This window comes from Oncorhynchus kisutch, linkage group LG1 (genome assembly GCF_002021735.2).
Source record: "Oncorhynchus kisutch isolate 150728-3 linkage group LG1, Okis_V2, whole genome shotgun sequence".
Lineage (NCBI taxonomy): Eukaryota > Metazoa > Chordata > Actinopteri > Salmoniformes > Salmonidae > Oncorhynchus > Oncorhynchus kisutch.
Window position 1 is genome coordinate 49648168 of NC_034174.2, and position 15119 is coordinate 49663286.

General features: G+C 44.3%; 1 protein-coding gene across 2 annotated transcripts in view; it reads right to left on the reverse strand.

Annotated features, from left to right (window-relative positions):
• Window positions 1-15119, reverse strand: part of LOC109868067 (disks large-associated protein 4) — a 74037-nt gene that overhangs the window by 38634 nt on the left and 20284 nt on the right. The window contains exons 2-5 of one of the 2 annotated variants that reach the window (XM_031826443.1): window positions 9427-10832; window positions 6843-7066; window positions 3560-3655; window positions 6-168 (exon numbers count right to left, since the gene is read on the reverse strand). In XM_031826443.1, the coding sequence (XP_031682303.1) occupies window positions 6-168; window positions 3560-3655; window positions 6843-7066; window positions 9427-10761 (1818 nt within the window). In that variant the 5' untranslated portion in view covers window positions 10762-10832. The remainder of the gene's footprint in view (window positions 1-5; window positions 169-3559; window positions 3656-6842; window positions 7067-9426; window positions 10833-15119) is intronic. The other variant, XM_031826447.1, reaches the window with a different exon arrangement.

Sequence of the window (15119 nt, forward strand, 5' to 3'; positions counted from 1 at the left end):
CTGACCTGGCTAATGCAGCTGCTCCTCCCCAGGGTGCTGCATCCGCCACCCTGGCTGAAGTCCTCATCATCCCAGCGGGGGAACAGGGAGCCCCCCACCGGACCCCCCAGACAGTCCAGGTTGTCCAGGCTACGGTTGGTGGACAGCTCTCTCAGAGAGGGAAGACAGCTGAAGGGGACAGGAGGAGGAGGGGAAGAGAGGAGAGGATGGGAGGAGAGTTGACGTGAGAAGACAGGGGGATGATATCAGAGAGAAGGGAAGGAGAGAATGAGCAAAGAATGGAAGAGCCGAGAGGAGTGGGAAAAGAGATTATGAAGGAAAGAAAAGAGAGAAGTAGAGTGGAGGGGCAGACAGGAGATGAAAGGAAGAGAAATTCAGTTTAGGTCGCTTCTCATCCCTGGTTCCATTCATTATCATTTTCATTACCTGTCAGCATCATTGCCCCTATCATGACACCTGTGAATAATGTTTCTCCCATCTCATCTCATTACAATAATATAACCCATATACTGTAGCCCTCAAACACTGCAAAGCCAATGATACACAGGTCAAGCATATGTAAAGTCTTATTCCACGCATCAGGGTGCCAATATCAAAGACTAGTAGGGAAAACAATCCAAATTCACTTCATATCAGCAATAATGAATGTGATTACCAAAAGAGAACCAAGTATTTATGTGTCTTTGCTGGCCCACAGTGATAGCGACATGACATTTCACTTTTCATGTGATTGTGATGATCCTTCCGTACATACAGTTGAAATTGGAAGTTTACATACAGTTAGGTTGGTTTACATACAGTTAGGTTACATACAGTTAACTCATTTTTCCACCATTCCACAAATTTCTTGCTAACAAACTATAGTTTTGGCAAGTCAGTTAGGACATGTACTTTGTGCATGACATAAGTCATTTTTCCAACAATTGTTTACAGACAGATTATTTCACTTATAATTCACTGTATCACAATTCCAGTGGGTCAGAAGTTTACATACACTAAGTTGACTGTGCCTTTAAACAGCATGGAAAATTCCATAAAATTATGTCATGGCTTTTGAAGCTTCAGCTGTCTTCTGACATAATTTAAGTCAATTGGAGGTGTACTTTTGGATGTATTTCAAGGCCTACCTTCAAACTCAGTGGCTCTTTGCTTGACATCATGGGAAAATCTAAAGAAATCATCCAAGGCCTCAGAAAAAAAATGGTAGACCTCAAGTCTGGTTCATCCTTGGGAGCAATTTCCAAATACATGAAGGTACCACGTTCATCTGTACAAACAATAGTACGCAAGTATAAACACACATGGGACCACGCAGCTGTCATACCGCTCAGGAAGGAGACGCGTTCTGTCTCCTAGACATAAACATACTTTGGTGCGAGAAGTGCAAATCAATCCCAGAACAACAGCAAAGGACCTTGTGAAGATGCTGGAGGAAACGGGTACAGAAGTATCTATATCCACAGTAAAACCAGTCCTATATTGACATAACCTGAAAGGCCGCTCAGCAAGGAAGAAGCTACTGCTCCAAACCCGCCATAAAAAATCCAGACTACGATTTGCAACTGCACATGGGGACAAAGATCGTACATTTTGGAGAAATGTCCTCTGGTCTGATGAAACAAAAATAGAACTGCTTGGGCATAATGACTATCATTATGTTTAGAGGAAAAAGGGGGAGGCTTGCAAGCCGAAGAACAACATTCCAACCGTGAAGCACGGGGGTGGCAGCGTCATGTTGTGGGAGTGCTTTGCTGCAGGGGGGACTGGTGCACTTCACAAAATAGATCATGAGGAAGGAAAATGATGTGGATATATTGAAGCAACATCTCGAGACATCAGTCAGAAAGTTAAAGATTGGTCGCAAATGGGTCTTCCAAATGGACAATGACCCCAAGCATACTTCCAAAGTTGTGACAAAATGGCTTAAGGACAACAAAGTCAAGGTATTGGAGTGGCCATCACAAACCTCTGACCTCACTCCTATAGAACATTTGTGGGCAGAACTGAAAAAGCGCGTGTGAGGAAGGATGCCTACAAACCTGACTCATTTACACCAGCTCTGTCAGGAGGAATGGGCCAAAATTCACCCAACTTATTGTGGGAAGCTTGTGGAGGGCTACCTGAAACGTTTGACCATGTTAAACAATTTAAATGCAATGCTACCAAATACTAATTGAGTGTATGTAAACTTCTGACCCACTGGGAATGTGATAAAAGAACTAAAAGCTTAAATAAATCATTATCTCTATTATTATTCTGACATTTCACATTCTTAAAATATAGTGGTGATCCTAACTGACCTAAAATAGGGCATTTCTACTAGAATTAAATGTCAGGAATTGTTGAAAAACTGAGATTAAGTGTATTTGGCTAAAGTGTATGTAAACTTCCTACTTCAACTGTACAGTCATGACCGAAATTGTATGCTAAATAAATTGGATAATTCTATTATTTTATACTAATACAATTGCTCAGAGAAAGATATTTGTTTAAGAAGTGGGTCGTTCCACCAATTCAAGTTGATCACATTTTTGGGGGGATTTCACCTAATGTTAATATTCTGTCATAAAGAGCACATGTTTAATTTAATAAAAAAACTAGTTTTCCCATCTCAGGAGGTCTATTTAAAAAACAAGTGCCTGTTAACTGCCAAATAAAGTAACAGGGTTGACAGTAACAGGGTTGACAGTAACAGGGTTGATGATTTAATCTTAAATCAGCCATAAATCCCCTTGTGACAGGGGGAATGGAAGCACATTGTGTCCAACAGGGAGTGGCAATTGAATGCGAGCTTCACAAGGACATTTGAATTGTTAAAATACTCATTCCGTGGAACGAAAATGGATAGGGGTCAATATTTTTGGCACCCTGGCTTTCAATACTCCGGCACCCTCCCTTTGCGAGGATAACAACAAAGAAAGAAATTCATAAATGATTTGACCACAAAATAAACGATTTGCAATGGCCATCTCAGTACCCGGACCTGAACCCTATTGAAAACCTGTGGTTTGAATTGAAGCGGGCAGTCCATAAGCACAGATGATTAAGGATCTGGTATGATTCTGTATGGATGAGTGGTTGAAGATCCCTCCCAATGTGTTCTCCAATCTCAGAAAACATTTGAGAAAAAGGCTCAGTGTCATTATCCTAGCAAGAGGATGGTGCAGGAGTATTGATAACAGGAGATCCAATCATTTTTAATCATATTTCTCTGAGCAATATATATTCTTGTCATGACTGTACAGATGGAGATCCCTGGCATGGAAGGCCAGCTGGGCATTGGCAATTCTTTATTTGGGAGGGGGGGTACTTTGTGTGAGGGCAGAGGGGGCAGTGGGGGAAGCAAATTAGTTTGGAGGAAAAGGCGGGTGTGGTGGGTGGCATGACTTTGGCATGGCGTTGGCACTCACGTGGCATGGGTAACCGAAGAGGTGGGCAAGACCTGGGGGGCAGGGGGAGGGGTGACTGATTGATTGATTGATTGATTGGGGCAGCATCCAATCCAGTGCAAGCGTAAGCCTGCCACCTAATGGTGATTAGCTGGCTGCCTAGCACTGACCTGCCCAGTTGGTGCAGAGAGGACACACTGTGCAGAGGAGACCACAGTGCCTCCAGCTCCCCCTGCAGCATGGCGTAATCCAGGGCTCTGCTGCTCCTGCCAACCAGGGTGGAGCAGACCACGGCGGGAGAACAGGGGTTTGGCGTTTGGGATTTGGCAGGGTGGGGGGGGGGGAGCAGGGTTAGAGTCATTTAGCATGCAGGTTTGAAATCATTTACGTATTTTAATGACATGTCATTTTTTTTAAGCAACACTCCTGCTACTTTATCATGTTGTGTGTGTTGTCAATATCAACAAAAAACTGCGTCTATCATGACGTAACAGAATATATTCACTTTTGCTTCGTGATTGCCTGGCCAGTATGCTTATAGCTTGTTGATTTGCTGCTGCCTTGTGGACTAAACGTTTACTGTATTCCTGTTCTTGTTACTCTTTTCTTGTCTGTATGTTTCCAAATAATGGCCAGTCTGCAACAACACGTCCCTATGGAAATACATCCGTGTCAAATTCTATCACGCAAAGGTTTAGGATATTATTGGCACACATGTCATGCCATATAACCCTGACCTCAGAGAACATGAGGAACACAAACCGTACAAACTCCTTTAAGTTCCTTCAAATCAAAGGAGACATTAGAGGAAACCGTAAACCCAGCAGCTTGCTCATTGTTGATCCCATTCTCTGCGACTATTAATCAACATGGGTTTCGATTCGTTTGTCATTATGTGAAAATGAACAGGACCCCCAATGCACTGTCCCCCCCTCCCCCCCTGTGTCTAGCCCAGTGTGTGTCTGTCTGCTTCAGAAAGCATGTAATCTAGAGACAATGAACTAGAAACCCTAGTCAGTCTGTCAGGGGGAGAGGAGGAGACTATAGCCTAGTTTGTGGTGACTCACTATCAGTCTGTGCAGTAGCTGAAGGCGGCATCGTGTGTGTGATATTCCGAAAATGTTACGGCCAAGCCGCTACGTTGCGGAAATGTTAGTAAACCAACGGTGAGGAAACCATAATCAGAGCTCTGGCATGTGTAGGAGGCATGAGTCTGACGGTGCTTAATCCCACGCGTGAGTGAGCACAGCTTGTCTGACTGTGTGTGTTAGTCTCTATAGTATGCAAGGCCTGTTTACTGGCATGCCAAAAGCTGGCAGCATGGCCGTCTCCTTCCTGCATGTCACAGCTCTGTTTTGAAATGGTGCCATGGGCTCAGTGTGTGTGTTTGTTTATGTGTGTTTGTGTGTATGTCTGTGTTCGTGTGTGTGTGTGTGTGTGTGTGTGTGTGTGTGTGTGTGTGTGTGTGTGTGTGTGTGTGTGTGTGTGTGTGTGTGTGTGTGTGTGTGTGTGTGTGTGTGTGTGTGTGTGTGCGTGCGTGCATCTAAGAGAGAGTGAAAGGATGTGGATGTGTGTGTATACTATGTGACATAGCCTTATTCATTCTTCTCGAGTGGCGCAGCGGTCTCAGGCACTGCATCTCAGTGCTAGAGGTGTCACTACAGACACCCTGGTTCGAAATCCAGGCTGTATCACAACCGGCCATGATTGGAAGTCCCACAGGGCGGTGCACAATTGGCCCTTCATCGCCTGGGTTTGGCCGGTGTAGGCTGTCATTGTAAATAAGAATTTGTTCTTAACTGACTTGCCTAGTTAAATAAAGATTAAATATACATCATGTAACTGTGTGTACGTCTGTATGCTTGTGTGTGGGCGTCTAAGAGAGAGTGAAAGGATGTGTGTATGCTATGTGACGTAGCCTTATTAATGCTTATCCTATACAATGTAATTGAGTTGATACTACACTGAACAAAAATATAAACACAACAATGTAAAGGATTTTACTGAGTTACAGTTCCTATAAGGAAATCTGTCAATTGAAATAAATTCATTAGTCCCATAATCTATGGATTTCATCTGTTGGTCACAGATACCTTGAAAAAAAAACAGTCAGTATCTGGTGTGACCACCATTTGCCTCATGCAGCGCGACACATCTCCTTCACATTGTTGAACAGGCTGTTGGTTGTGGCCTGTGGAATGTTGTCCCACTCCTCTTAAATGGCTGTGTGAAGATGCTGGATACTGGTGGGAACTGGAACACACTGTCGTACACGACCCAGAGCATCCCAAACATGCTCAATGGGTGACGTGTCTGGTCAGTATGCAGGCCATGAGGTGATGGTGGTGGATGAATGGCACGACAATGGGCCTCAGGATATTGTCACGATATCTCAGTGCATTCAAATTGCCAGCGATAAAATGCAATTGTGTTCGTTGTCTGTAGCTTATGCCTGGCCATACCATAACCCGACCACCACCATGGGGCACTCTGTTCATAACGTTGACATCAGCAAACCGCTCACCCACAAGATGCCATACACACTGTCTGCCATCTGCCCGGTACAATTGAAACCCGGGATTCATCCATGAAGAGCACACTTCTACAGCGTGCCAATGGCCATCAAAAGTGAGCATATTCCCACTGAAGTCGGTTATGACGCCGAACTGCAGTCAGGTCAAGACCCGGGTGAGGACAATGAGCATGCAGATGAGCTTCCCTGAGAAGGTTTCTGACAGTTTGTGCAGAAATTCTTCGGTTGTGCAAACCCACAGTTTTATCAGCTGTCCGGGTGGCTGGTCTCAGACCATCCCGTAAGTGAAGAAGCCAGATGTGGAGGTCCTGGGTTGGCGTGGTTACATGTGGTCTGCGGTTGTGAGGCCCGGTTGCCAAATTCTCTAAAACGACATTGGAGGTGGATTATGGTAAAGAAATAAATGGACATTCCTCCAGTCATCATGTCAGTTGCGTGCTCCCTCAAAAATGTTGACATTTGTGGCATTGTGTTGCACATTTTAGAGTGGCCTTTTATTGTCCCCAGCACAAGGTGCACCTGTGTAATCATCATTCTGTTTAATCAGCTTCTTGATATGCCACTCTCAGGTGGATGGATTATCTTGGCAAAGGAGAAATGCTCACTAACAGGGAAGTAAACAAATTTGTGCACAACATTTTAGAGAAAGAAGCTTTTTGTGCGTATGGAACATTTCTGGGATCTTTTATTTCAGCTCATGAAACATGGGACCAACACTTTACATGTTGCATTTATATTTTTGTTCAGTGTAAATCGGGTTTGCGTCAACTTGAAAGTGTTATAAAGTCTACAAACTCTATGTCAGCAAGGCAGTATTGATCAAATCGCTACATCAAAAAAGTCTACATGTTAGTATGCTGACATGAATGCATGTTTGCCTAAATTAATGTCCATGTGGGATACTTTGGTGCTGAGCTTACTTGCGTGACGGTTGCTGGTCGCTCAGAGACTGCTGGGTGGCCCTGAGGTAGCTCTGGCGGCGGGCGGCCATTTTGGGCGAGGGCTTGATGCTGACGTCTGAGTCGTCGCTGTCCTCCAGGTCACCCATGGCCTTCACGTAGCTGCCACTCCGCATGCGCCTGCATGGGATCTCGTTGGCTCCGGCTACTCCACCGCTGCGACCCAGCGTGTTACTCCAGTCCCCCTACAAGCAGCAGCCCATATATATTCGTATATATGACAATATACCACTATGTAATTTATATTGAGATGATTGTGTGTGTATTGTGATATTCACATAATATAATTTGTTTTGCTGAATTCATTCAGTAATCTAAAGTATCTACAGTATGTTCTAAAGACCCACAACAGATCCCTGAGGGACACCATCCTACTTTTCTTGACCATAGCTATGGTGTTATCGATTGCACATGTAAATAAACGTTTTGAACAAAAAAAAATGAATGAAATCATTAAGAATGCTATAGGGCTGTTACATTTGACCAACTCCTCCCTCAATATCTTTACTTTGAAAACCAAGTAAAAATTTGTATCAAAACAATTCTATGGGTATAAAAAAGCATGTTAATGTCACATGGATAAATGTCACGACATAAAGTCAGGCTGATAAAATGGATGATGCACAGTAATCATACCAAACTGGTAGACAGGGCCATATCTTAGTGAAATAAACTGAGGTAATTGAAAAACAAGACAAGCGTACATACAGTGGAGGAATAGTCAACCTAACACTCAAATGGTCCAACAAATACAGTATAGTAGGTTTATTGTAGTCACAAGGCTACAAGTTTTGTTTCGATCCAAACAGATCTTTGTCAAACCTGAAAAACTGTCTGGATATTTGTTGGAATATTTAACCCTATAAGTGCCAACAGGGGTCAATTTTGACCCTCAAGTGGTCAAAAATGGCCATTTCAGACAACCCCCACACAATTGACCATGATTTCAGTGTTAACATAGTAACCTCTATTTTGTGTACTTGTTTTGCGTGGCTAAACTGAAAATGTAAACTTAGTAAACTTAGTGATAAAAGCACCACATTTGTACCCTGAAAATATAGAGATATGGAATACCATAGTATCATAACAAAGATATAATACCCATAAAACCTAGCGGTCAAACAGCGAAATGGTTCCAATAGTCCCCCCCCCCCCAGCCAAAAATGCCATATTACAACGTATGTGTTGTGATAATTGCGTTGTTTGCTCTATAAGCTGTTGATTTATATGTCTTGTGACCGTGATATATGGGCCTAAAGGCCTGAGACAATAAGAAGATGCTTTGGCAGAATAAAGTCAACCACACGTTTGTTTTAGCACAAAACCGGACAGCAACCTCTGTCCAGTGAAGTCCACAAAGCATATTGCATGTACAGTAGCAGTCGCAGTCACTTACATGACCTACAGCATGGTGTTTCTAAAATCCCCTGTGGAAAAAATGAATGGTGGTAAAACGATTGGAACCATTTCACTGTTTGACCTCTAGGTTTTATGGGTATTATGTGGGGCTCTATGCAGTGGTGTAAAGTACGTAAGTAAAAATAATTTAAAGTGATACTTAAGTAGTTTTTTGGGGTATCTGCACTTTACTAGTTATATTTTGGGCAATTTTTACTTCACTAAACTAAATGATGTCTGAGTGTTGGAGTGTGCTCCTGGATATCTGTCAATAAAAAATAAAAAATAAACAAATACCTTCTTGATTGTTTAATATAAGAAATTTGAAATGATTTTTATTTAACTTTTACTTTTGATACTCAAGTACATTTTAGCAATTCCATTTACGTTTGAAACTTATGTATATTTAAAACCAAATAAAGACTTTTACTCAAGTAGTATTTTACTAGGTGACTTTCATTTTTACTTGAGTCATTTTCTAATAAGGTACCTTTACTTTTACTCAAGTATGACAATTGAGTACTTTTTCCACCACTGGCTCTATGGAGTTACCCCAGATGTGGCCGCTGGGGGGGCATGGCAACCACTGTAACTAAAAAATACCAAATAGAGAGTATCATCTTTTAGATGCAATAGGAACTGAATTGAGAGCCCATAGCATTCCGAAGTTAGAGCTAAGAGTCTGATGGCACCGGCGCCCATATCGCCTATATTGCCGGCTATCTTAGGTCATACCAGTCGGTCAGATTAGCTGTTTCGCCAATGTCTCAGCCTCTGAGTATCACAGAAACAAAACACTTTGAATGAATAACATGTTCATAACAAGTGGCTATGGATGAAATTGATCAAAATATCTGTTCAAAACATGAAACCATACGAAAACGTTTATTTTGAAACATCAAATTTGACTATAAATGTGTAATTATTTTCAAAATATATGCTTATATATGCTTATATATAAAAAGTGTTATTGTTTGACAGAAAGTGTATTTTTGTCATATTTTCCTATTTTTGTTAAACAAATATCCCCTTTAAAATCTTTAATATGTTGCCGCTTTTAGGGTTGTGCCTTATTCTATCTCTCCACAATTTCTTTATGTCCAGCACATATCCATTTGACAACAGATATTTTTTAGATACTACTCACCTGTCGGCCCACTTGCAGGTAGTTGCAGGCCAGCTCCTGCTGGCATGACTTGGACTTGAGCATGGACCGGTCCAGGGTGGCCGAGTGGCCCTTCTGCAGCACCTGTCTGGGCTGACCCAGGGTCAGTGTCGACCACGAACCCCCCTTCATAAAGTCATTACTGTTCACCCCCATGCTGATCCCACCTCCTCCTCCGCCCCCACCTCCGCCCCCAGGTCCTGGCAGTGCCTGTTGATACTTTATGACCTCGTTGTGGCTCTTGGATGAGCTGATGGTGTTGTATCCGCTGTGGACCACGTAGCGGCTCTGGTGCCCCTGCTGCTGCTGTAGTGCCCCCTGCTGGGAATCGTAGGCAGTACCGTGGGTGGCGTGCTGGGTGGCATGCGCTGTGGGTCGTCCCAGTGTCATGGCTATGGGGTTGCGGTAGTTGCTGAGGTCAGCACTGTCCAGGTCGTCCGAGCTCCAGTAGCCCGACATGTTGGAACGCGGCCGCCGCTTGCCCGTCCCGCCCCCATCTGACTTGGACCCGCCCCGGTCTTTGCTCTTTGCTCGCTGGTCCCGCTTCCCACCGTCCTCGGTCCCGGATGAGGTCCCACCGCTGCCACTTCCTGCCCCCGAACGCCCGTTGACACCCTTGAGGTTATGGCCATCCATGGACTGTGACTTGGCGAAGAGCTTCTGGACAGAGCACACCAGGTTACGGATGCGCCCGGGGCTGTCGGTGCGCTGCTTGGAGGCGGCGGAGAGGGCGGCCGATGTGCTCCGGTGGAACTGCAGTGTGCTGAAGCCATCTCTGGGCCCCCCAGGCAGCTGCTTGTCCAACTGGTCCAGCAAGTTAGGCGCCAGCTGCCGGTTCATCTTGGCCCCGCCGGAGATGGTGGCAGAGCCGCTGGTGATCATGGGCCCCCGACTGCTCTGCAGGCCCCCCATGCCACTCGAGCCATGCATCCCTATGCCCATTCCCATGCCCATGGACATGGAGGTGCCCAGGGTTCCCGTGCTAATGCCCCCGATGCTGTCCCCCTGTGGCGGGGAGAAGTCGGACGGGTCATAGTGGGCGTTGTAATGGATGCGGGGGAAGGTGCTGCTGTTGGACAGCTGGTTGTTGAGAGGGAGAGAATAGTCCGGGGGCAGGGAGCCCTGATTGTAGTGGTGGTCCACAGAGGGGTTGTAGTGGTGCGGGTCCATGGTGCCGTAGTGGTCCATGCTGGTGGGGCTGAGAAGGTAGGGGCTCCGAGGCAGTGTGGAGGCCTGGTGGGGGTACAGGGGCTCCGGGGGGCCCTGGGTGGGGTCGCAGGAGTCGGAGCGATTGCGGTTGGCTCCTAACCCTTTCATGGTGGTCAGGAGGGGCCCCCTTCTAGAAGACTCCCCAGCCAGGGAGAGACGAGAGGCCTGGAGGATGACTCCTGGAAAAGAGAGAGAGAGGGAGAGAGGGAGAGAGAGAGAGAGAGAGAGACAGAGAGAGAGAGTTGGGTCACCTTCTACCCAGACAGACACACACCATTTCTTACATGCAATACATATGCACAGGCAAACAAACAAAAAACATTTATGCTCACAGAGAGACGAGCACTGTGAAATATTTTCATCTCAATGAGCCAACACCCCACAGCCTCCCACGGAGAACATCAGTCTTCAAATGTTAAAATGTTGGAAATAGATAGGAACAACAAGACTAGAAACAATGCAATGTTGCAACCTGTGGGTCAGAAGGTTTGTTTTGTCGACAATTGCTGGCAGCCACAAACAGCTACATCCATGGCATTGTAGAGTTATACTTTCAACTGAAGAGAGCACAGAAAACAACACAAGGAAAATTGTGACTATTGGCAATTCATCTTTCCTTATCAACATTTCTTGACGAGATAATCATAACCTGACATTGTAATCTGAGAGAGAGAGAGAGAGAGAGAGTGGATAGTGAGCGTTTTTGTGGTGCATGCATGGGGATGGGATGTCGTTGTCATTGCTCTCGGCATAGCATGAGTAGCAAGCTAAACCCATCAAGACATCCCTTTTTATCCTCTCACACGTCCAACATCAAACCTCCACCTCGCTTCTGTTCCACTCTGATAGCAACACCTCCTGCTACCAACTATCCTCCACAGCCGGGAGGTACCCAGTGCCTTATCACCAGGAGAGCCCTTACCTCCGGGTAGACCCCTCCCTTCTCCCAGCTTCCCATCTGTCTCTTCCTCGCCAGTCTCCAATACATGAGAGCTTTTCCAGCGGGTATCCCTGGCACGGGGCACTAAGACTGGCACGCCCAGTGGTATTATGATGAGGGTTAAGAGGATTGGTGGCAGGGGGTGGCAGATGGGGATTGGCTGGTTGGTGCCCCGCCGCCCGCCTGCCCAGCGCAAGACGGTCTGTGCCAGTGCCCTGCCTGGCAAGGTGGTTAACGCTTGCCATTGCAAAGGGATGGAGCTTTACGGAAGGACGGTTTACGGGGTCAACAACGAGTATCTAATACACTGCAAGTTGTGTCTGATTTATCTGTGTTTTCTTCATGTAACATGGGTCTGGTTGATCTATTGGGGGAATGGTTAACTAAAGAAATACAGAGTAACTGTCTCTGTTGTCTCCTGTGTCTCCATATGCACTCTCAAAAACTGCAGGTACGTACAGACACAATAAGCTCCTTTACAACATCTTGTGGAATACAATCATTTGGTGTAAACCTAAAATGCTTTCAACATGTTGTTGCTACAGTATGGCGTTGACAGACTGTGTAGAGATTGCACACACTTTTTATTCCTCTCAAAGAGATCTCACCTACTGTAGTTTATGGTTGTGGGCACAAGGCCAAGCACAGGACAGTACTGGATACGAAAGGACACCAATCAGAATTGATCTTTACCCTGGAGTGGGTTTTTGACTACAAACACTTTCTGATGGGCTATAACGGACTCGTTACAGGGGAAAATAAACTTGTATAGTTAGAGGGAAACAAAACTCTGGTTGCAGGGTGCAGCACATTGCTTCAGCACCAACAGTCGCAAGAGGAGGCAGCGATTCACAGATTGCTTAACAGCAGTAAAAGTGAGCATTCAGTTTAAATACGCTAGTCATAAAATGTGTTCAATTTTCTACAACAATCTACTCTACAGTATTTGAATAACCGTAGGGACGGTTTTATTAACGGTATAAAGCCAGGTCTTTATACACAAACGATCACTTGCGTCACTATTTACTACACAATGCTATGTCAAACAACAAGAGTTCTGTGATAATCGAGTCCTGCTTCTTGGAAAAGTCAACAATCGTTGGTGTCAAGCAAAAAAAAGAATGATCACCAAAAATGTGCATCCCTTTTAGGTCCCCAGGACCAGGGTTAAGAACCACTGCCCCAAGGAGCTGCTTGGCCTTTAAAACGCCAAGGGTGTGTTCAGTTGGTAAAACGTCTTGCTATGTTTTGCGAGAGTGTGCTGAACGACATTGTTTTCTTACAACGATACGTTTGGTCGATGGGCATGAAGGGGTTTTGACCGGAAGGCTTGCTTAAAAATCTTGGCTTGATAAAAAAATCCTGCTGAAGCGGAGCGCACTACACACAGTCACCCAATCAACAGCAAAGAGTTGCAATACTCCTCAATGTTCTGTTCACATCAACATTTGCTACATTTCTCTCTTTCGGAACGCAGCAGGTGTAGTAGGCCAAAGGTATTTTAGTCGGGATATATAGTATGTGTACACTGTATATTTAGTGGTATTAAAAGTATTGAATTGGGGGAGTAGGTTTTTATAGGGGTATGTATCGAAGGTGTGTGCATTTAGTGAGTGTGTGTTTATAGGGGTATGTATCGAAGGTGTGTGCATTTAGTGAGTGTGTGTTTATAGGGGTATGTATCGAAGGTGTGTGCATTTAGTGAGTGTGTGTTTATAGGGGTATGTATTGAAGGTGTGTGCATTTAGTGAGTGTGTGTTTATAGGGGTATGTATTGAAGGTGTGTGCATTTAGTGAGTGTGTGTTTATAGGGGTATGTATTGAAGGTGTGTGCATTTAGTGAGTGTGTGTTTATAGGGGTATGTATTGAAGGTGTGTGAATTTAGTGAGTGTGTGTTTATAGGGGTATGTATTGAAGGTGTGTGCATTTAGTGAGTGTGTGTTTATAGGGAATGGGTGTGGCTCTACACGGATTTCTGCTATTTTACAATTGAAAATAGACTTGAACAGCAAAGTCAAGGGAATTAAACAAGTTAAGTTTAAGCCTGTAGCTGTATGTTTAGTTTGGTGTGTTTTGTGTTTTACATATGTATGTGGTCAATAATGAGTATCTGATTTCTCAATGATTTCTTGGATGCAAAAAGGGTCAGATTAATCTATTTGGTGAATGGTTAAATCAATAAATAAAAAGTGGAACTGACTCTAGTCTGTTGTCTCTTGTGGCTCTCTACACACTGTCAGGATGTTGTTTTTATTGTCTGATAGTATGGTCCTCTGTAGCTCAGTTGGGCGAGCATGGTGCTTGCAATGCCAGGACAATGGGCTTGATTCCCGGGACCATCCATCCTTAAATTGTGTACACGCATGACTAAGTTGCTTTGGATAAAAGTGTCTGTTAAATGGTATATATTATTATATCAAAATGTCATTAAGTATCAAGTTGATAGCTCTGAACAACTAATAAAAGTGCATTGAATTCTGACTGAGGACAGGACAAGAGCAAAATGCCCATGCAGAAAGAGCTAATTTGGCTGACAAAATTGCGTAATTTATTCAATGTAACTAGGGTGGAAATAATATAAGGTATACATTTTCTTCAGAAGCAGAAAATATGATAATTGTACTACCACGCTGACTGAAAATGATAGCAACGGACAAATAAATCACACATTATATCTCAATTAATTTACAGCCCCATGTAAATGGAGTGTGATTTTCTAGCAGGCAAATGAGATGAATGATTCTGAAGGTGCAGCTGGAATACACGCACACATACACACAGGCGCAGATGAACGCATTCACAAACAGGAAAGAATGCACACACACACACACGCTGGATAACCCAGCTCCCGGAGAGTAGTCTAACTCCTCCGTATACGCTAACGATTGATTTAGCGCATCTCTCCCCACACAACCGACTGACACTTCTATCCCACCGCAATTAGCATGCGACAGACTCATGCTCATTTAACGTGATAATCAGAGAACTGTTTAACTACAATCTCTCTGTTGATAGATAGCCCAAAGGGTCAACTCCTCACTATCAATTCACAGCACATTTAGCTGACAGTCTCATATCGCATCCTGCCACACTGCTTGGCTTGGTTTAGCGTAGCCTCCTGAATGCTAATCAGCGTTGTCCTCTGTGATGAGCATAAAACATGTGCTGTAGTAGGAGGGTATACGCAGGAATACACCATTTAATGTTTGTGGCCATTGCATGTACTCACTTCTTAATCCCCACAATCAATGTTCAATCCATTTTTTTTGGTCACTGAGCAAATTTCAGGTCTGCTGAGCACAAACTTGAACTTTGTAAAAAGGATGTGCAAATTCTAGCAGTGTTTATTGCAAACACTGAGGATGTACCCGCTTTACAGTTTCAGACAGTGGTCAAGTAGGCTACTGTGGCTATTTGATCATTATGTAGGACTACCAGAGTGGCCTACCATCAAAATTTTAACTTGGAAATAGCTGTTCTATAATTTCGCCTACAGCAGCAGCCAATGTTTGGTGTTCAATGTAG